The following is a 22837-nucleotide window of genomic DNA, read 5'->3' on the forward strand; positions in this document are numbered from 1 at the left end:
TATTATTCATGCCAGGCCAGTAGTTGGCGATGACACTTTGTAAAGAAACACTACGCGCCTATAGACTGGACACATAATACGGATGCGTATGATGTCACCATTTTTGTGGTTTGTATGGAGATGAAAACGGTACCGTTTTCAAAAACTTGCACTTTGAAACACGTTTTCAAAAGTTTGCGTTTTTAGGCCCCCAAAATGCTCTTGTCGTGTCAATGAATGGCCAATAATAGTTAAATCAGTTTTTAGTTAAAACGGTGTTGTGTAAATGGCACCTAAGATTCTAAGCTAAAGATTTGATATGTTGATCTCACTCTTTGCAATTATACTAATTAGATAAAATATTGATTAAATGTTAATGAAAAAATCTGAAATATAATCAAAATATAGTGGTTTGAAAAATTGTTCAGTACTTCAGAATTAATATCTTCTATGTGTTTCAAAAACCTATAAAATGCAAAAAAAGACCCAGACTTGAGATTGAACTTGAGCACAACAGGATATGAATATGTAAAACCAAAAGCACATTTCACCTCATAATATTCCAGAAACTGAGGTGATTTTCCTGAGGTGAGCGTTTTAGCAACCGATGATTGCCAGAAATGTGTTATTAATGCTTTTATTGTGGTGTGGTCCAGCGATGATAATGCAAGAGGCGGTAGAGATGCTCTACATTATGTGCTATAATCGTAAGTGATTGCAGATGCTGTAATTCAATTAGCTTTAAACGTCCACTCAGGGATTCCTCTGCTGAGATGTTTCAAAAGCCATCGGAACAAATTGTCTTAAAGCACAGAATCATTACTTGAACAGGTCATTTGCTTTATTCACACATTATTCATATAAAGGTTTAGATTATTATATCAGATTATATATATTACAGTATAGTAATTTATGTACAACACTCGGGTATACTATTTATATATACATATATATATATATATACACATACAAACCTTAGTAAATCGTGTTGCATTCATTTAAGTACTCTCCTCCCATAACTTTTGCAAAAATAACCCTGTCCACCTCTTTTCAGCGCTAATTTTTCACTGCTTGTCTTTAGTAAATCCTGACAGTAGTTTTTTAATGCCAAAAGAGGTAAATCTATTAGTAAATCTGACCCAAAGTATCCTGCAGTGAATAAATTATTAATTTACAGTAAATAATAGGCAATACAATTATATTAAAAAAATATTATTTGCTTTTAGTATTTAACAAAAAATAAATATTAAATTAAATTAAAGCTGCAGTCCGTAGTTTTTTTAGAAGCGCCATCTTCTGTTCGAAATCTGCAATTGCAGTGTTTCGCGGCATTATTAACTTTCCATGGATTAACAGCGCGGACGAATCCAATGTTTTGAGGAGAATGTGTGGCTGTCAGTCACCGTGATGGTGTGAACACTGTCATTCGGAATCACAGATAAGAATTTTCACTGGATAATGTCGTCTGAACAAATAAGTAACATCCACTTTTGTTCTGACCAACTAAGGGGAAAAAAGCATTGCAGTAAATCGCGCTGATTAAATCTAGCGATCGCTTATGTCTTACCTGTCCAGCAGAAAACAAGCTGTCTCTGCGTCCGTTTTGAACCCATTCAAAGCACGGAGTTCACGCCACCTTTCAAAAGCCCTTCCGATATTATCCTTGTTTTCGCATGGGCCCGGTTGCAGTCTCTTTTTTTACCGAAGTCCGAACAAAGTCTTTTGCATTTTACAATGGGTGAATCTCCAGTTGTCACTGGTGATTGTCGTTTGAACCTTTCTGGATCTGCCATCAAATTGATAAGTTTAATTATATCAAGTGCTGTGAGAAAAGGCAATAAATCTCCACCTCCAACATCCTCACACTCATAGCCTACTAGCCAGGACACCTTTATGTGGACAGATGTGATGTAATGACGCAAAGACATGCTTGAATTTCCAGGGGAAATCCACCAGTACCACTGGAGTTAAAAACATTATTACGAGCTAACCATTTTGAATCGAGCTAAGGCAAGCAGATAGTTTTGAACACTGGCTGGTTATGTACTTGCTCAAAAAATTTTTTTGGATCATTTTTAACCCAAAAAAGTTACGGACTGCAGCTTTAATTGATGTAAAGCAAAATGAAAAAAGAAACAAAGCAGTCCTTGGCAGTCTTTCCTTGTATAATTGTATCAAATACAACATTTTAAATAATCTTGCAACCACTGGGACAAAACTTAAAACTAAATTAAGAAGATTATTGATTGTAGACATTTAATTTCAGATGCCCGTAGAGTTCAAAAGTTTTTATATTTTTCCCCCATTCACAGACATTTATCTTTTTTTAAAACTTTCAGATAAGATTAACAGCTCAAGTCAGTCAGCAGTGATCAAAGAGAAATGAATCAGTTTAACAACATTTTAAACTTTTCATATTTATCTCAATTAGCTTGAGTTAATGAGCCAAGATGCTTAAACACACACAATCTCTGAATGATGAACCAAACAAACCCAGAATATTCAGTTTTGTACGATGTGTGCGTGCGTTTGCTAATTGAAAATTGTGTGTCCTTGATGTGTGTGTGTGTGTGTGTGTGTGTGTGTGTGTGTGTGTGTGTGTGTGTGTGTGTGTGTGTGTGTGTGTGTGTGTGTGTGTGTGTGTGTGTGTGTGTGTGTGTGTGTGTGTGTGTGTGTGTGTGTGTGTGTGTGTGTGTTTCCTTCATGTTCCGTCATGAATGAGATTATCTCAGCACAGGTTTCCTGACGTTCACTTTGATCTGCTGTCACCACAAGATGGAAAAATTCAGTGGCTTCATCAAACACACACACACACACACACTCACACACGAAATATAGTGAAAATGCAGAATACTTAATCTTCTCAAGGAGATGAACTCTTCTACTAATGCTGTCTTACTGTTCCTCCCAAACAGACGTTAAACCTACAGCACATCACAGGGTGCCGCCGCTGGCCTGCGACATCATCCATTCGACCTTGAACTCAGTTTGAGGTCATATGCAAACTCTATTCAAGTATGCAAATACAGATGTGAATATTTTTGCATTGCAAGCATGCAGTTAGAAGTTATGTCTGAAATCACATACTCTACTTATTTTGAACGAGTGCATATTTCGCGAGCCCTTAAAAAGTACGTTCTATAAAGTATGGATGTAATCTGGACATTCGCCATGTTGTCATTATCATGTGACCTACCAGCGTCGCTTCACTGCCATTCACAAATCCTCTCCTGTTAATTACTCACCCTCATGTCGTTCCAAACCTGTAAGACTTTCGTTCATCTTCAGGACACAAATGAAGATCTTTTTGATGAAATTGAGAGATTTCTGTCCCTCAATTAACAGCTACGCAACTTTGACGCTTCAAAAAGTTCATAATGAGATCATAAAACTAATCCATATGAAGTGAACGGTTTAGTCCAAATATTCTGAAGAGTTTCAATCACTTTATATGATGAACAGATTTAATTTAGTCTTTTATTTACATATAAACAATTAATTCACACATCAGTTGTGGTAAATGGAAGCTCAAGAATGTTTGCTTTATGTGCAAGAACCAATGAGGTTCGTTCTCGTGTTACGCATCACGTTTGAGCTTCAGCAAGAACCAATGAGGTTTATCCTCGTGTTACGCATCACGTTTGAGCTTCAGCAGGAACCAATGAGGTTCATTCTCGTGTTACGCATCACGTTTGAGCTTCTGTAAGAACCAATGAGGTTCATTCTAGTGTTACGCAGCACGTTTGAGCTTCAGCAGGAACCAATGAGGTTCATTCTCGTGTTACGCATCACGTTTGAGCTTCTGTAAGAACCAATGAGGTTCATTCTCGTGTTACGCATCACGTTTGAGCTTCTGCAAGAACCAATGAGGTTCATTCTCGTGTTACGCATCACGTTTGAGCTTCTGTAAGAACCAATGAGGTTCATTCTCGTGTTACGCAGCACGTTTGAGCTTCAGCAGGAACCAATGAGGTTCATTCTCGTGTTACGCATCACGTTTGAGCTTCTGTAAGAACCAATGAGGTTCATTCTCGTGTTACGCATCACGTTTGAGCTTCTGCAAGAACCAATGAGGTTCATTCTCGTGTTACGCATCACGTTTGAGCTTCTGCAAGAACCAATGAGGTTCATTCTCGTGTTACGCAGCACGTTTGAGCTTCTGCAAGAACCAATGAGGTTCATTCTCGTGTTACGCATCACGTTTGAGCTTCTGCAAGAACCAATGAGGTTCATTCTCATGTTACGCATCACGTTTGAGCTTCTGTAAGAACCAATGAGGTTCATTCTCATGTTACGCATCACGTTTGAGCTTCTGCAAGAACCAATGAGGTTCATTCTCGTGTTACGCAGCACGTTTGAGCTTCTGCAAGAACCAATGAGGTTCATTCTCGTGTTACGCATCACGTTTGAGCTTCTGCAAGAACCAATGAGGTTCATTCTCGTGTTACGCAGCACGTTTGAGCTTCTGCAAGAACCAATGAGGTTCATTCTCGTGTTACGCATCACGTTTGAGCTTCTGTAAGAACCAATGAGGTTCATTCTCGTGTTACTCAGCACGTTTGAGCTTCTGTAAGAACCAATGAGGTTCATTCTCGTGTTACGCATCACGTTTGAGCTTCTGCAAGAACCAATGAGGTTCATTCTAGTGTTACGCATCACGTTTGAGCTTCTGCAAGAACCAATGAGGTTCATTCTCGTGTTACGCAGCACGTTTGAGCTTCTGCAAGAACCAATGAGGTTCATTCTCGTGTTACGCATCACGTTTGAGCTTCTGCAAGAACCAATGAGGTTCATTCTCGTGTTACGCAGCACGTTTGAGCTTCTGCAAGAACCAATGAGGTTCATTCTCGTGTTACGCATCACGTTTGAGCTTCTGCAAGAACCAATGAGGTTCATTCTCATGTTACGCATCACGTTTGAGCTTCTGTAAGAACCAATGAGGTTCATTCTCGTGTTACGCAGCACGTTTGAGCTTCTGCAAGAACCAATGAGGTTCATTCTCGTGTTACGCAGCACGTTTGAGCTTCTGCAAGAACCAATGAGGTTCATTCTCGTGTTACGCATCACGTTTGAGCTTCTGCAAGAACCAATGAGGTTCATTCTCGTGTTACGCAGCACGTTTGAGCTTCTGCAAGAACCAATGAGGTTCATTCTCGTGTTACGCATCACGTTTGAGCTTCTGTAAGAACCAATGAGGTTCATTCTCGTGTTACTCAGCACGTTTGAGCTTCTGTAAGAACCAATGAGGTTCATTCTCGTGTTACGCATCACGTTTGAGCTTCTGCAAGAACCAATGAGGTTCATTCTAGTGTTACGCATCACGTTTGAGCTTCTGCAAGAACCAATGAGGTTCATTCTCGTGTTACGCATCACGTTTGAGCTTCTGCAAGAACCAATGAGGTTCATTCTCGTGTTACGCAGCACGTTTGAGCTTCAACAAGAACCAATGAGGTTCATTCTCGTGTTACGCAGCACGTTTGAGCTTCTGCAAGAACCAATGAGGTTCATTCTTGTGTTACGCAGCACGTTTGAGCTTCTGTAAGAACCAATGAGGTTCATTCTCGTGTTACGCAGCACGTTTGAGCTTCTGTAAGAACCAATGAGGTTCATCCTCGTGTTACGCATCACGCAACGCCTATTTATATTTTGTTTAACTTATTATTTGTGATTTCAGTTACAATACATATCTCTAAAGGCAAGAGTTTTTTTTTTTTTTTTTAGAAATCTTGGAGCATGCGATTGCAGCTGTCTTGTTTCTACAGTATGTGCACTCCGTCTGATGCTCAAGCTATATTATGGCGATACAATATGACAACAGAGCGCTTTCTCACGCTCCGCTGCAACCTAAAGCTGAACTGAGCTGTTGTAAGTGCGCACTTCTGTAGATTAAGTGCACTTTCACACACTCACCATTGACCGTCAGTTGCTGGAGTGCTCTCGCAGCGCATGGAAGAAGACCCAGAGACCGCTGAAGTTATTCTTGCTGATTCAGCCACTCCAAAACAGACATTTGTTAAGTGTACATGTGTTAATGTGCATTTCCTCCCTTCAGCTCGTCCTCTTGTGTGTGCCCGCAGCAGTGCAATTTTGGGAGAGAGGCTCAGGGGGCTGAGAGGGATGTGTGTGTCTGTGGAGTGTCTGATCCTGATCTTTCTGCGGTGAGGGTCCGAGCGCCTCTGGTTTGTCCTCTCTGTGCCTCTCTCCGTCTCCTTGACAACCACCTGTGAATAGAGCGAGTCTTATCAGTCAGCAGACAGCATCCTCGGGCACAGTCTCTCTCTCTCTCTCGCTCTCTCTCTCTCTCTCTCTGTCTCTCTCTCTCTCTCTCTCTCTCTCTCTGGATGTGCTAAATCATGAGTTGTGACCCAAAAAAGAATAGCAAAATATATAGATAAAACACCTTTTAACAAGGAGCTTTATATGCTTCCCTGACAAAGACTGTATTTACAGTATTGTGTCAAAAAGAAAAAAAAATCATCTGTTACTTTCTGGGTTCCAGCATAGACGGGTCACTTGGCATCCACTTTTTTTTATTAAAAACCATGAAAATTATGCAATTTAAATTAAAATATGACCCATACTCCACATTTATTACGGGTTTAGAAGCTTTGTGCTGACCACTATGTGTTTGTGCAGTGAATTTGTGCAGTGAATGTTTATAGTAATAATAACAATAATGATAATTGATAAAATAAAAACAAAAGATTTTTAATTTATATAAATGAAAAAGCTCCATCTAAATTAGAAAAGAAAACTTATGGAATTTGGCTTAAATGTTGGTTGTTTTAAGAATGTTTAGGGATATTTTAAAGATTTTTTTTTTTTAAAGAAAAATATACTTATTATTATTTACTCATTCCCCTTTTATTTCTGTATATTTGGTGTCAGTGAGATGTTTTTATGTTTTTGAAAGAAGTCTCTTCTGCTCTTAAGGCTGCATTTATTTGATCAAAAATCCAGTAAAATGATTTCCTCATATTTCTGTGGAAACGGTGATATATTTTGTTCAGAATTCTTTAATGAATAGAATGTTCAATAGAACTGGATGTATAGTTTACGTGTTATGACTGTATATGAAAGCATAAGTGGCAGAAATCAGTTTGGCAGGATAAATTTAGTGTTTCAGTTTAGAAGTCAGCCGTATGTTGTTGGAAATTTTCATTGCAATTTCAACATGATTCTTTCAGTTAATCTATTAGTGACAGTAATGATGAAGGTTGACAGGTTGATGTTCTCTCTGTGGAGTCGGGCCGAGATCACAGGGGTCTTTAGGACCCTGTCTTGTTTTTGCAGGACCCAGGGGTTCCATTAACAGTTTTGGATGGATATCATCTGCATAATTTAGTGATCAGTTCTTGGGCTGTCACACGTCTCTTCATGTCTGCCAATCAAATGAATGTGTGCTTCTGCTGTAGGATCTGTGTGTGAACGCAGTGAAGAGCGGCCCTGTGAAGTCTCAAAGCTTTTGTTTGTGTGTGTGTGTGTGTGTGTGTGTGTGTGTGTGTGTGTGTGTGTGTGTGTGTGTGTGTGTGTGTGTGTGTGTGTGTGTGTGTGTGTGTGTGTGTTTGTGTGTGTGTGTGTCGTGGTGGTGGTGGAAAGCAACAGCAGTATTGTGTTTTGTTCACGTATTCTTTTAGTCTCTCTCTCCTCAGAGGTAAGTGGATAATGAGAAGCTAATTTATGAGATGAAAGGAAATCACAGACAAGTACACCTTCTCCTGTGATATGTTATATTGTGTCTGTGTTCATCTGTCATTTTCATCTGCTTGAACGTTCTTGTGTCACCAGATACAGGCGCGCCTTTGATTGTTTATTTAGCGCTTGCGATGCCAATATCATGGGTTCAATTCCCAAAGAATGCGTGAATGACTAAATGTATATCTAGAATATCACTTTAGGTGAAAGTATCTGCCAAATGCGGATGATTGCGGATGAAAAATGATTACATGCATGAGAACTTGACAGGTGCGGCATTGTCCAAACTGACCCCTTTTTCTCCCTCTTCTGAAGTGTTTTTCTTATAAATTATCTTTAGAAGAAAATGTGTCTATATGTCTAAATAGTCCATTATTAATTGAGCTTTTAGTACTCACAGCCTAATAGTAGAATTATATCAACTGTACAGTTTTAAAAAGAAAATTTAAAAACAATGCAATAATACCAATATTTTGGTACTACCAAAATACCAACTCTACCGGTAATGCTGCTTTGAGCGTGAATGATCAGTGCATTACAATATTTCGTTACTCCCTAAAAAAGTAACTATTCACTTTTAATGGAAAGTAATGCGTTATGTTACTTTTGCGTTACTTTTTCTCACCTGGGCTGGGCTTGCTTGTTTGTTTTTTAATAACCACAAAAAAAGTTCTCATTTGGCAAATGTAAAGGACCTTTCACACTAAAAGTGAAATGAATAAGCCTCAGGCTGAAGGAAATGCAAATCCACGCCTGTACAGTAGAGGGCGCAGCTCAAGATTGGAGAATAAACTCTTATTTCTGCAATAAAAGCAAAATAATGAAAAACAAATTAGATGTTTATTTAAAGTCATATTTACTTATTAGTATGGATGAATTGAATAATCAAGGCCAGCAGCAAAGACATTGGTTAATAAAGTGACATTAAATGCATAAAGTACATTTGTGTAATTTAACATATCATTAATTAGCAGGTTTAATATTCCAAGTTTGCATTACACTGTTTTATTCATTTTGAGGAATACTGAATCTGTTTTTGTGCAGGTGAGATGAGTAAATGCATGCTCACATTTAGTCTAGATCTGCAATATCCATCATGTTCACACACAGCACACACACAACACCTCCGCACTTACTCACGATCTCTCAACATGACGACAGGAGAGGTGTCAGTCAATAAATGGAAGAACAAAGTAACTTGCATCACTTATTTGAAAAAAGTAACTGATATTTTGTTGTAAATTTAAAAGTAATGTGTTACTTTACTAGTTACTTGAAAAAAGTAATCTGATTGTAACTCGCGTTACTTGTGATGCATTACCCTCAACATCGATTGTCTTGGTGCAAATGCCTTAGGAATTGATGTCAGTGTGAAGAGAATATATATAGGCTATGCATGTCAAAAATGAGTAAATATTGGAGCTGTTCATTAGGTCTTGAAGTGTAAAAGTAGCCTGAAAGTCCTGCTGCTGTTTATTAATCGGCAAGAAAAAGAGAAAATCACTTTCTTTGTTCTTTTTATCGGACTTCTTACATGAATAATTCTTTGAAGCAGTGTGTCCTTAAAGGGAATACTTAATTGGTGAATACTTAAAAGCTGCATGCTCTTTTTTATTATTATTATTAATTATTCATATTTATTGATTTCTAAAAACATAGCTGTGTTAATTAACATCGTTTTTGCTGTGGAACTGAAATTGATATCAAGAATTATGAATTCGGTACCGAATTATGCATCTGAAATGAGTGTTTAGATGTCTGTCATGTGATCAGATACATCTCAGATTTAGAAGCACATTTAAAAGTGGACGCAAACAGTGTTTTTTGTCGTTTACGTGGATGGAAATTGATTTGTGCCAGATTTCACTGGAAAAATGAGTTGACAGTAAATATGCCTCAAAATGCTATAGAGAGTAAATAAATACAAATCCAGATAAATGAAGTGCAACTGCTTGAAATAGACCTGCTCATGAATAGGTTTATGATATTACCTGAAAAGAGATTTTGGTATATTGATCTGCCCACTGAACCCTGAAAGCGAACTGAGAATATGTTAGCTGAAGTGGGTCTAATGTTGCATTATATATATATAGTTGCTGTATTTAGCTCACTGTTTGCAAAGCAGATTTGCCAGTGTACCTTAAACACGTCGCTGTAGTTAAACTGAGTTCAGTACAAGTTAAGCTCTTTTTAACCAAATACTGGAGAGATCCTTTACAGCTCAAATAACACATTTTTATGGAAGGATTAATATGTGCTTCCAAAAAAAAAAAAATCTCTCTTCAGAACGCCTTGCCTCATAGACTTCTGTTATAAGGGTATTACTGAAAATGTGATTCGCATTTGATTTGTTCAAACTAAGGGACAAGTCAGAATTATTTTCTGTGCTAATCTGTGACAGCAAGTCACATCATTTTAGCATAACTCGTATCACATTATGTGTTTACAAATCATTTTATTCTTTCTCTTTGATCCACTGATACACATTGTTCTTGCGGTTCCTGGAAGACAGAGAGAGTGTATCCGTCCTTCGGCTCCACTGCTTAAACCGAAAGAAAAACACATCGCTTTGACATTATTTATTTATTTTTCTGACTTAAATGAACCTCTCTTTACTTGAGGAATTGGACCCATTCCTTCCTGTATGCAAATGAGCTCCAAGGAACCACGAGTTCAATTAACTTCCATGTTTCCAGCATCTGAGCTCAGAGATTTACTTAATCTCTCTCTCTCTCTCTCTCTCTCTCTCTCTCTCTCTCTCTCTCTCTCTCTCTCTCTCTCTCTCTCTCTCTCTCTCTCTCTCTCTCTCTCAAGCAGCCTCACCCACAACACAACAGCTTGAATAGAATGTAGAAACAGATCTGGTTGAATAGAATGTAGAAACAGATCTTCTTGAATAGGCAAGGCAAGTTTATTTATATAGCACATTTCATACACAATGGTCTTTTTGGGAAGGCCAGTGAGGAGTCCATTACAATAATCCACCCTGCTGGTGATGAAAGCATGAACAAGTTTCTCTAAGTCTTGTCTGGAAACAAAGCATCTAAGTCTTGCAATATTTTTCAGATGATAGTATGCTGATTTAGTTATTGCTTTGACATGACTAAGGTCTGCAAACTAAGGTCTGACTCTAGTGTCACACCAAGATTCCTGACTTGATGTTTAGTTGTTTGACCCCTAGAGTGAAGGTATGCGTTCACCTTGAGAACTTCATCTTTGTTTCCAAACACAGTGACTTCAGTTTTGTCTTTGTTTAACTGAAGAAAGTTTTGGCACATCCAACTGTTGACTTCATCAATGCATTGGCACAGGGAATCAATGGGGCTGTAGTCAGTAGGCGATAGGGCTAAGTAGAGCTGTGTGTCGTCTTCTCCTTATTTGGCTCATTGGGAGCATATACAGGTTGAACAGGAGTGGCACAAGAATTGAGCCTTGAGGGACTCCGCATGTCATGGATGTCCACTCAGACTTATGGTCACCTCACCTATACTCACATAATAACCTCTCCCATCTAAGTATGACCTGAACCATTTTAGGACTATCCCAGTAATCCCCACCCAGTTTTCCAGCCTGTCAAGAAGTATGTTATGATCGACAGTGTCAAATGCAGCACTGAGGTCGAGTAGTACCAGCACTGATAGTTTGCCTGAATCAGTATTTAAGCGAATATCGTTTATTATCTTTATGAGCGCTGTCTCTGTGCTGTGGTGCGGTCGGAAACCAGACTGAAAATTGTCAAAGTATCCATTCGAGCTTAAGAATTTGTTCAGCTGATTGAAGACAACTTTTTCAATGATCTTGCCTATGAAAGGAAGATTTGAGATCGGCCTATAGTTGCTTAATATGGTCTTATCCAGATTGCTCTTTTTCAGGAGGGGCTTGACAACTGCAGTTTTCAGGGAGTATGGAAAACTCCCAGAGAGAAGTGAGGCATTTACCACTTCTAGAAGATCTGCTTATAAACTGTTAAACACACTTTTGAAAAAAAGATGTGAGTGTGTCAAGAGCGCAGGCTGATGTTTTAAGGTGCTGTACGGTTTCTTCCAATATTTTGCAATCAATGTCTTCGAAATCAGACATAGTAACTACTTTATCAGGTTGTGGTCTGATCGAATAGAAACGAATAGAACGTAGAAACAGATCTTCTTGAATAGAAAGTAGAAACAGATCTGCTTGAATAGAACGTAGAAACAGGTCTGCTTGAATAGAATGTAGAATAGAATGTAGAAACAGATCTGCTTGAACAGAATGTAGAATAGAATGTAGAAACAGATCTTCTTGAATAGAATGTAGAAACAGGTCTGCTTGAATAGAATGTAGAAACAAGTCTGCTTGAATAGAATGTAGAATAGAATGTAGAAACAGATCTGCTTGAACAGAATGTAGAATAGAATGTAGAAACAGATCTGCTTGAATAGAATGTAGAATAGAATGTAGAAACAGATCTGCTTGAATAGAATGTAGAATAGAATGTAGAAACAGATCTTCTTAAATAGAATGTAGAAACAGATCTTCTTGAATAGAATGTAGAAACAGATCTTCTTGAATAGAATGTAGAAACAGATCTTCTTGAATAGAATGTAGAAACAGGTCTGCTTGAATAGAATGTAGAAACAGGTCTGCTTGAATAGAATGTAGAAACAGATCTGCTTGAATAGAATGTAGAATAGAATGTAGAAACAGATCTGCTTGAACAGAATGTAGAATAGAATGTAGAAACAGATCTTGAATAGAATGTAGAAACAGATCTTGAATAGAATGTAGAAACAGATCTTATTGAATAGAATGTAGAAACAGATCTTGAATAGAATGTAGAAACAGATCTTCTTGAATAGAATGTAGAAACAGGTCTTCTTGAATAGAATGTAGAAACAGATCTTCTTGAATAGAATGTAGAATAGAATGTAGAAACAGATCTGCTTGAATAGAATGTAGAAACAGATTTCTTAAATAGAATGTAGAAACAGATCTTGAATAGAATGTAGAAACAGATCTTCTTGAATAGAATGTAGAATAGAATATAGAAACAGATCTTCTTGAATAGAATGTAGAAACAGATCTTCTTGAATAGAATGTAGAAACAGGTCTTCTTGAATAGAATGTAGAAACAGATCTTCTTGAATAGAATGTAGAAACAGGTCTGCTTGAATAGAATGTAGAAACAGGTCTTCTTGAATAGAATGTAGAAACAGATCTTCTTGAATAGAATGTAGAAACAGGTCTGCTTGAATAGAATGTAGAAACAGATCTGCTTGAATAGAATGTAGAATAGAATGTAGAAACAGATCTGCTTGAACAGAATGTAGAATAGAATGTAGAAACAGATCTTGAATAGAATGTAGAAACAGATCTTGAATAGAATGTAGAAACAGATCTTATTGAATAGAATGTAGAAACAGATCTTGAATAGAATGTAGAAACAGATCTTCTTGAATAGAATGTAGAAACAGGTCTTCTTGAATAGAATGTAGAAACAGATCTTCTTGAATAGAATGTAGAAACAGGTCTTCTTGAATAGAATGTAGAAACAGATCTTCTTGAATAGAATGTATAAACAGGTCTGCTTGAATAGAATGTAGAAACTGATCTGCTTGAATAGAATGTAGAATAGAATGTAGAAACAGATCTGCTTGAACAGAATGTAGAATAGAATATAGAAACAGATCTTCTTGAATAGAATGTAGAAACAGATCTTCTTGAATAGAATGTAGAAACAGGTCTTCTTGAATAGAATGTAGAAACAGATCTGCTTGAATAGAATGTAGAATAGAATGTAGAAACAGATCTGCTTGAACAGAATGTAGAATAGAATATAGAAACAGATCTTCTTGAATAGAATGTAGAAACAGATCTTCTTGAATAGAATGTAGAAACAGGTCTTCTTGAATAGAATGTAGAAACAGATCTTCTTGAATAGAATGTAGAATAGAATATAGAAACAGATCTTCTTGAATAGAATGTAGAAACAGATCTTCTTGAATAGAATGTAGAAACAGGTCTTCTTGAATAGAATGTAGAAACTGATCTGCTTGAATAGAATGTAGAATAGAATGTAGAAACAGATCTGCTTGAACAGAATGTAGAATAGAATATAGAAACAGATCTTCTTGAATAGAATGTAGAAACAGATCTTCTTGAATAGAATGTAGAAACAGGTCTTCTTGAATAGAATGTAGAAACTGATCTGCTTGAATAGAATGTAGAATAGAATGTAGAAACAGATCTGCTTGAACAGAATGTAGAATAGAATATAGAAACAGATCTTCTTGAATAGAATGTAGAAACAGATCTTCTTGAATAGAATGTAGAAACAGGTCTTCTTGAATAGAATGTAGAAACAGATCTTCTTGAATAGAATGTAGAAACAGGTCTGCTTGAATAGAATGTAGAAACAGGTCTTCTTGAATAGAATGTAGAAACAGATCTTCTTGAATAGAATGTAGAAACAGGTCTGCTTGAATAGAATGTAGAAACAGATCTGCTTGAATAGAATGTAGAATAGAATGTAGAAACAGATCTGCTTGAACAGAATGTAGAATAGAATGTAGAAACAGATCTTGAATAGAATGTAGAAACAGATCTTGAATAGAATGTAGAAACAGATCTTATTGAATAGAATGTAGAAACAGATCTTGAATAGAATGTAGAAACAGATCTTCTTGAATAGAATGTAGAAACAGGTCTTCTTGAATAGAATGTAGAAACAGATCTTCTTGAATAGAATGTAGAAACAGGTCTTCTTGAATAGAATGTAGAAACAGATCTTCTTGAATAGAATGTAGAAACAGGTCTGCTTGAATAGAATGTAGAAACTGATCTGCTTGAATAGAATGTAGAATAGAATGTAGAAACAGATCTGCTTGAACAGAATGTAGAATAGAATGTAGAAACAGATCTTGAATAGAATGTAGAAACAGATCTTCTTGAATAGAATGTAGAAACAGATCTTCTTGAATAGAATGTAGAAACAAGTCTTCTTGAATAGAATGTAGAAACAAATCTTGTTGAATAGAATGTAGAAACAGATCTGCTTGAACAGAATGTAGAATAGAATGTAGAAACAGATCTGCTTGAATAGAATGTAGAAACAGATCTTCTTGAATAGAATGTAGAAACAGATCTGCTTGCTTGTGTGTGAAATCCTCTTTCACAGGTGTCCTCTGACCTACAGCTCTGTCCTCTAATGTCAGTTCTTCATTAAGCAGTCATCTTTCTGCATTCACACATCTAGAAATATCCTCTCTGTGTGTGGGTGTGTGTTGTGGGGGTTTTGAAATGTGAGAAAATGAAACTAAACTTAGCGTCAGTACATCAGACAGAACATTTCCCCTGTTTAGCCTTCATACGAGCGTTCGCCGATACTGCATCATCTCTCGCACCCAACGCGTCTTTCTGCGTTTTTACCGAAGGATTATTCATGTTTGATATCAATGCATTCGCTAAAGTTCTCAGCATACGCTGTGACTGTTTATGTACAGCTCGTGTTTGGTTCTCTTGATGCAGATAACGTCTAGTAACTAAAGAGGGTTTCTAGTGAAAAATACCCACTGCGATCTGATTCAGAAGAGAATTTAACTAGGCCAGTAAAAAAAAACGGTATTAACAAAGTACAATGTGGGTGTTTGTCCACCTCACGATGTGGGATGTAGTGCACTGAGTAAGAGGATCGTTTCACAGAGATGCATTAAGGAATAGTTCATCCAAAAATGAATAATGTCATCATTTATTCACACAGGTTTTCATGATCGTACAGATCCTCTAAACTGGGACCTCTGCAAAATAAATTATATATACAGACTATGAATTTCCAGTTTATGTATACAATAACATATTTCATTAGTGCGTCACTGCCATTTTACTAAGAAAAAAAAAGTTTGAATGTGTAACTGGTCCTAGCGCTAACAAGGATGCTAAGGCCTTTGGTGTCATTCACTAGAGTGCCTCTTGAGGCCAGGGGAGTGAGGTTTACACGCACAGCTCTTACTGGTCTATGTCCATTACACTCACCCCCCTAAACCTCACTCCCATCTGGGTCAACGGCACCAAATTTAACCAGTCCAACTCGAACTGCAGCAACCCGGTTCGAATCCGGGTCACGGCACCAAATGTAACCGGTCCTGCTTGACCCGCTCCGGATTCAAACCTGCGTATCCGGCGTGGGAGGCAGGTGCTCTAACAAGGATGCTAAGGCCTGCAGCCTCTAACCCTTCAACATCTCTCCCATTAGGGATCAACAGTTCGACTCCGGGTCACGGCACCAAATGCAACCGGTCCTACTCGACCCGCTCCGAGCGGGATACGAACCGGCATCTCTTGAGGCCAGTGGAGTGAGGTTTACACGCACAGCTCTTACTGGCCTGCACCTTTTTAGAAGCACATTTGCTGTACTTGTTCAAAATTTGTCTTTTGTTAGGGCAATATAGGCTATCTCTAATACCACAGCCTCATGTCTGCTTGTGACTGCCGAGAAACCACTACGTGAAATGGGCAGAAGGCGTAATACAGCTGTGTGCATTGTCCTATTTGCCAAGTTCAGTCGGTATATTTATTATTTCTGCAAAGGTCCCTTTAGGGCAGGGATTGGGAACGTTGGTCCTGGAGGGCCGCTGTCCTGCAGAGTTTAGCTCCAACCCTAATCAAACACACCTGAACCAGCTAATCAAGGTCTTCAGGATCACTAAGGCTACAGGCTGGTGAGGTTTTTTTTTTCAGGGTTGGAGCTAAACTCGGCAGGACAGCGGCCCTCCTGGACCAATGTTCCCCGTCCCTGCTTTAGGGGCTCCGTATGATCGTTTGCATAAATCAGTTTCATATTAGAAGATGGAGGATGAGATGAAACCGTACAAACGTCAGTTCTTGAATGTATCATGACATGTCTGGTGAGATTTTAGAGCTGGTGAAGGGGTTTTGCTCTGGTTCTCACAAAAACGCACTGTATTCTGAAGACATATAATGCACAAGTCATACTTTTATGGTGTTTTTTGGCTTCTTCTTTTTTTCGTTTTTTTTTTTTTTTTAAGCTTGGCAGCAAATGGTCACTTTGTACATCCATATAATAGCACCCTGTACATTCTGCAAAACATCTCCTTTTGTATTCCACAGGGGGAAAAAAAAGAGATTTTGAACAACTTGTAGGGAATCACAAACATTCTTTCTGTAAGTATTGTTGAAAATTAAGTTTATATATCAGAGGCATATTATCTAAATTGCCTTTATATCATCACAAACCCCTGCTTTTTGGCCCGTTCACCAGGACACTGCACAAATATTGGGACAGGACCTACATTCACCTACCAAAATACTCTATGGTGTCCAGATCACTACAGTTATTTTAGTCACAGGATCCTCACAGATGAACGCTCTGGAAAACTGAACTCTTTTCAGAAGGTCCAAATGCAGTTTTACACTGGCACAACTGTCAGTTGTTTGAATAACACATTGTTTTTTTAATGTCCAGATGTCTAGTTCAATTTATTTGCACATTTTGTTCGGACAGGGATCCGGTTTTATATAGAGAAGCAGCATGCATTCAGACAAGATTCAACTATATCATGATGGTAAATAGTAACTGAAAAGTTAAACTGTCACAGGATAGTGTGGGGCCAAGTTGTCATGTATATTGTCTTGTTTTTTTACATTTAATTGCAAAGTTTGTTGGTTTCATTTTTGTATGTTACTTTTAACATGTATGTTGTTTCATAAAGGTTGTTTCAAAATGTTTTATAGCGGTAAATGTGTATTAAATTAACTATACTTTTTCCTTTTTTAAATCACGTGATAAATGTTCAATGACAATATGATCATATTTAACTGGCTCTTCGGCTGAACTAATATTTATCAATTGCCTGGCACTTTCTCTCTGCACAACATGCGCGCGCACACACAAAAGTTCACACAGGAACAGTGACAAGGAATTGAACGAATTTTACTATGTGAAGTTGATTTTTAATGTAATCATGTTCATGTTATATATATATATATATATATATTATATACGGTGTGTGTGTGTGTGTGTGTGTGTGTGTATACACACACATATATATATATATATATATATATATATATATATATATATATATATATATATATATATATATATATACACATACATATGAGAGAGAGAGATTGAGCAAGAATATATATATTCTTGCGCAATGTCTATCGCCTTACCGCGCACATGTAGACTGTTATGCTGTCAAAATGTCTTTCTTGTAATGACACGTTATAATGGACTACGATAGAAATACATGTAAACGAACATTTGTTTCTTCGCACTTCACACTGATACTTTTCTCTGTTCATTAACGTGGTGGGGGGTTTCTGACATTTACATTGCTCATATACACGTGTACGATGCACATTTTGCAACATAAACTGATAGGTGAGACCACACTTAACGAACGGCTGCAGATGATTTAACTTTAAAAAAAAAATATTTAAAAAAAAACATTTAATCTGAATTCACTCTTTTCCGAGGTCACCTGTTGAGTGAGAAAATTGCACACACACAAAAAAAACCTTCATGCTGAGAAACGCACACACACTCGCTCTTGTGCAGTGTAGAGTGTCATCTGTGTGCGCGCTTTGGTGATGCGTTTGTGTGTGTGTTTTCTCAGACTGGCACACAGTGAAGTCTGCCAGCGGACGCTCGCGGTGGCATACCGTGACAGTGCAGCTTTCCCGGAGCGGAGCCAAACGAGAGTCGAGTCCATCCATCCATCCGTCCAGTCCAGCCATGCGTCACCGGGGAAACAGATGGACACATTCGCGCTCGGACCTGTTGTTCGTGTGACCATCCAGCGCATTAAACTTAGCGTCTCGGTGAAGCCAGGGAAATTAAGTGAGTTTATCCTGGGTTGGATCACGTTTGGAGCATCAGACGTGCGCTGCGCGTCTCCGCCGCTCATCAGATGATGCGTGATCACGGGTCCTCCTCCGGTACCTCCGGCATTACTCACGCACCGGCAGAGTGAGAACAGCTTAAGATGATCCTCAGATAAACAGGTCGGGGAAACTTTTTCTTGAAGATGTATAGGGGAGCTTCGGTCTTCGTTTGGATTTCTGATGGCCACGGTGATGAGTTTGTTTAAACGCACAAGAGGAGGAAATTTAACAGGTGCGTAATTGTCACTCGAGCATGAATCCCAGTGGCTTCTGGCACCTACTCCAGTTCAGAAGCTCTTTGGAGATCACGCGGGGAGCGCGCTAGTTGATGGCACTGCGCGCCGGGAGGACTTTGCTGTGGTTCGGGCAGGTTTTGCGCAGAGTTTCGCGGCTGCAGGGCTTGTGGTCCCGGCGCTCCAGCAGTCTGCTGTGTCTCTCGGCCAGCCAGGACCACGATCAAGGGACCTGTTACAACCGCAACCGGTGTCCGAAGACGCATCAGCAGCAGCAGCAGCAGCACTGCCCATATCCGCCCTTTCCAGACTGCTGCTGCGCCTTCCCGGGGGAAAAGAGGGGACATGAACCCCTCAGCCGCCGGTTCCTGGTGGCCATGAAGAGGCAGAACGTGCGGACGCTGTCCCTGATCGTCTGCACGTTCACCTATCTGCTGGTCGGGGCCGCGGTGTTTGACGCGCTCGAGTCGGACTACGAGATGCGGGAGAAGGAGCAGCTGGAGACGGAGGAGAAGCGCCTCCAGGGCAAGTACAACATCAGTGAGGATGACTATAAAAAGCTTGAGACCATCATCTTGGAGGCCGAACCGCACAGAGCAGGGGTCCAGTGGAAATTTGCAGGGTCCTTTTACTTTGCCATCACTGTCATAACCACTATCGGTAAGTTTCGGCTCAGTTTCTGTGTGTTTTTCACGCAACGTCTAAATGCACCTCGTTTGGACATAAATGTAAGGTTTATTGGAGCTTTATTGCACTTCATATGCTGAGATGAACATCTCCGTGGCGCGTCTGGAGTCCAGACTGGGGTTTGTCTGAGATGAAGGGACGTTAGTAACGCAGGACACTCAATGCGCAGAAAGCCGCTGTTACTGTATAATCACACCACAGGTGTGCCGTTTGTTGCATAATTTCAGGAATCACAATATTTACAAAAATAACTAGTCCGGGCCTATAGTTTATGAGTCACGGGGTTATTATTGTCATTGAAATACATTTCTTAACTGTTTAAGCGGCGAATTCATCATGCATTTGATTATGTAAACTCTTTATTTCAAAACTGCACTTGGCATGTTATTTTTGTAGAACTATCTTTTATTAACACATTCAAATAGCTTGAAATGACATTCAACTTGATGAATGTGCACGAGCTACTGATCTGCTAAGCATAAATGTTTGTTAATGACTCAAATATGGGCAACACTAATTACTTGTTTAGTGTATCAAGATATAAAACATTTGGCATTTTGGCACGATCTTCTACACCATGTGTAATAGTGTAGACTGTAGGGAAGTTTGCAGCTCAGTCTTGTGTAGTAGTGCAGTGCAGTGCCGTGGTGCTGAAAGAACAGCTCCCCAAACACGACATAAAACATTCATAATGCGTCTTTATGATCAGGCGTCATGACGGTTCATATGAGGACATGAGACGTGCTGAAGTGGATCTGTAATCTCTCTCTCTTTCTCACGCACGCACGCACGCACGCGCGCACACACACGCCACTACAGGGTCAGATGAAGGCCAGGGTTTTGCGTGTTGCAGTATTGTATCTCTGATTGAGTTCATTTCTCAATGCATCAACACTCAGTGTCATTAATGGTTCAGTAGAAACACTGTAAAATCAATCCTGATGCAACAGGTGCGGGTTACAGCTCCAGCTGAGTCGCCCTCACACATCATGCACATTATTATTAGCATTATTGCAGAGCTTGCAAAAATATATTGCGGGTACAGTTCTTGCTTCATCCTAAACCCTTATGAAACTCGTGCAATCAATTTAGCTCAAACTTTTTAATGTTCAGATTCAGACTGTGATTGATTTTTAGATTTTAAAAGTTTTAATTAAAAGCATTCAAATCTAGACGTATTTGCTTGCTGATTGGTCATTGATCTTTTCTCTTTTTCATAAGTATCTACATTACGCTGCAAAGATGATGGTGAGTGTCATGACAACAGCAAAGCAGCATTTCACTTCCACAGAACCGAAGAGCGAAACTAGAAAACTTCAGCACTATTTCTGTGCTGCTTTGTAAGAATGACATTTTCTTCAGGAAATACAAACCTAGTTTCAAAATACAACTCTGCAGCACCAAATATTGTGTGTGTGTGTGTGTGTTGCATAAGTTCAGGTGCTGGTTTCCTTCCACAGGTTGAAGCCTTTATAACCAGTGCTTGTCCTTTTTGAATGTCTACAGTCATTCCTCGGTTTGAATACACACTCATTTTAATGCTGGATCATTCCAGTTATGCAGCACGTTTTGAATTCTTTTCTGTTTTGATGAAAGGAAATATTTATATCAAAGTGAAAACTAGACTCGTATACTATGTGCTCTGGTCAACTTTATTCATTTCAATCTGATTATTTACATAATGGAAAGAAAGCAGGACATAAATAAAGAGGTAAAATGAGTCGATGGGGAATAGAGTGGTGCAGCGGATGACGACAAAACCCGGAAGATTAATTCAACACTGGATCTCTTGAGATGTTATGAGAAATAAATGCATTAGATTAAGAAAAAAAAGGAGAAGAAACACCTGTAGTGTTTCTTAATAAATAGCCAGTTTTTTCAAGCCAAGATTAGAGCAGTAACTTTTGTTGAGTTAAAAATCAAACTACTATGATTCTTCATATATTTGATTCTTCATATCTGCCGGCCACATGTGAATAGTGAATACGAGGAACGCTGCATGCGTGTCCACACAGCAGGTATACTGTACAGCCGAATGATGATTCTCACTGTGTTGATTTCGTTTCAGTGGTGTGTGAACAGCAGCTCTTGTGTATAATGAATGAGCGCTCTGTGAAAGAACTCTAATGCTCAAACTGTGTTCTGTACAGTACGCTCAGGAGAAATGTGCAGCTGAGCACGCAGTGATTGTGGATTGAATCAACAGTCTGTTGCTTTGTGCTTGTAATTGCTGGTCATTTGTCGTGCGCAGATAATAAGAAAATAGCCGATGGTTTTGATTTCATTCTTTACTAGTGCATCAGTGGTGTGGTCGAGTGAGGGACTCCATACAGCTTTCTTTCTTACTTTACCGTGGTAATGAAGCGTCATTTGGCAGTGTTTACTAAGGTATTGATACAACCATGTTTATAGGATAAGTACCATGGTGATTGCACACATAACATGGTAATGCAACACCATTGTTTAGGGCATAGTATCATAGCAGTGCGTAAAAAATATGTTCCATGGTAACAATGTGGTATACTAAGTGTTTTAAAGTGTAAAATATTATGGTATTTGAATATCATTCAGTCCCTTGTTTTACTTAATAGTACGAGTGTGTGTGTGTGTGTGTGTGTGTGTGTGTGTGTGTGTGTGTGTGTGTGTGTGTGTGTGTGTGTGTGTGTGTGTGTGTGTGTGTGTGTGTGTGTGTTTTAGGCCACATTCAGCAGGACAGTGACAATACTGCAGTGCACTGTGTGTGTGTGTGTGTGTGTGTGTGTGTGTGTGTGTGTGTGTGAATTGCTCAAAGCATCATATATCTGGTGATGAGTGTATTACACTTTCCATTATGAATTCTGGTTTTGTATTGGGAATAAATGTGGATTTTAAATTAAATTCCATATATAATAAGACTAGTCTAAAAAAAAGATTTACTAGATTAATACAGTTAGCAGTTCTTTTTCCAGCCTCAATAGGTTTAGCCTGTTAAATTGATATTTTATTTACGTTTTTAGATGCAATTTCTACCTTCATGATGTCAAAAAATGTATCCTATTTCCATTTAACACACTTTTCTGATTTTATCCAATCAATTCCTAATGGATAAAATGATGAATATCAAAAATATGTCCCATAATGGAATAAAATGGGTTGACTGTTGATTTTAACTTTAGCACAAATCGGCTTATTATATTAATTAGGATATTTTAGGCAATTAAATGACAAAGCATGTACAAAGGCCACATTTAAAGCTGATATAAAGTTGTTTCTCTTCTGTGACCTTTATGACTGTAATGATTGGTGAACTGGATCCAAATGGATCCAAAACAACATAAACATATCAAACAGGAAAACCAGAGGACCAGGAACAGAGTGAG

The 22837-nt window shown here is 38.6% G+C and overlaps 1 protein-coding gene across 1 annotated transcript in view; it reads left to right on the forward strand.

Moving 5' to 3' along the window:
- Positions 1–18886: 18886 nt before the first annotated feature.
- kcnk9 (potassium channel, subfamily K, member 9) overlaps positions 18887–22837 on the forward strand; it is a gene marked incomplete at both ends in the record, with an annotated part of 44504 nt that continues 40553 nt past the window's right edge. Inside the window, one exon of the mRNA XM_081376202.1 lies at positions 18887–19451. Within this exon, the coding sequence (XP_081232328.1) occupies positions 18887–19451 (565 nt within the window). The remainder of the gene's footprint in view (positions 19452–22837) is intronic.

Source organism: Scardinius erythrophthalmus (genome assembly GCF_964197995.2).
Source record: "Scardinius erythrophthalmus genome assembly, chromosome: 10".
NCBI lineage: Eukaryota > Metazoa > Chordata > Actinopteri > Cypriniformes > Leuciscidae > Scardinius > Scardinius erythrophthalmus.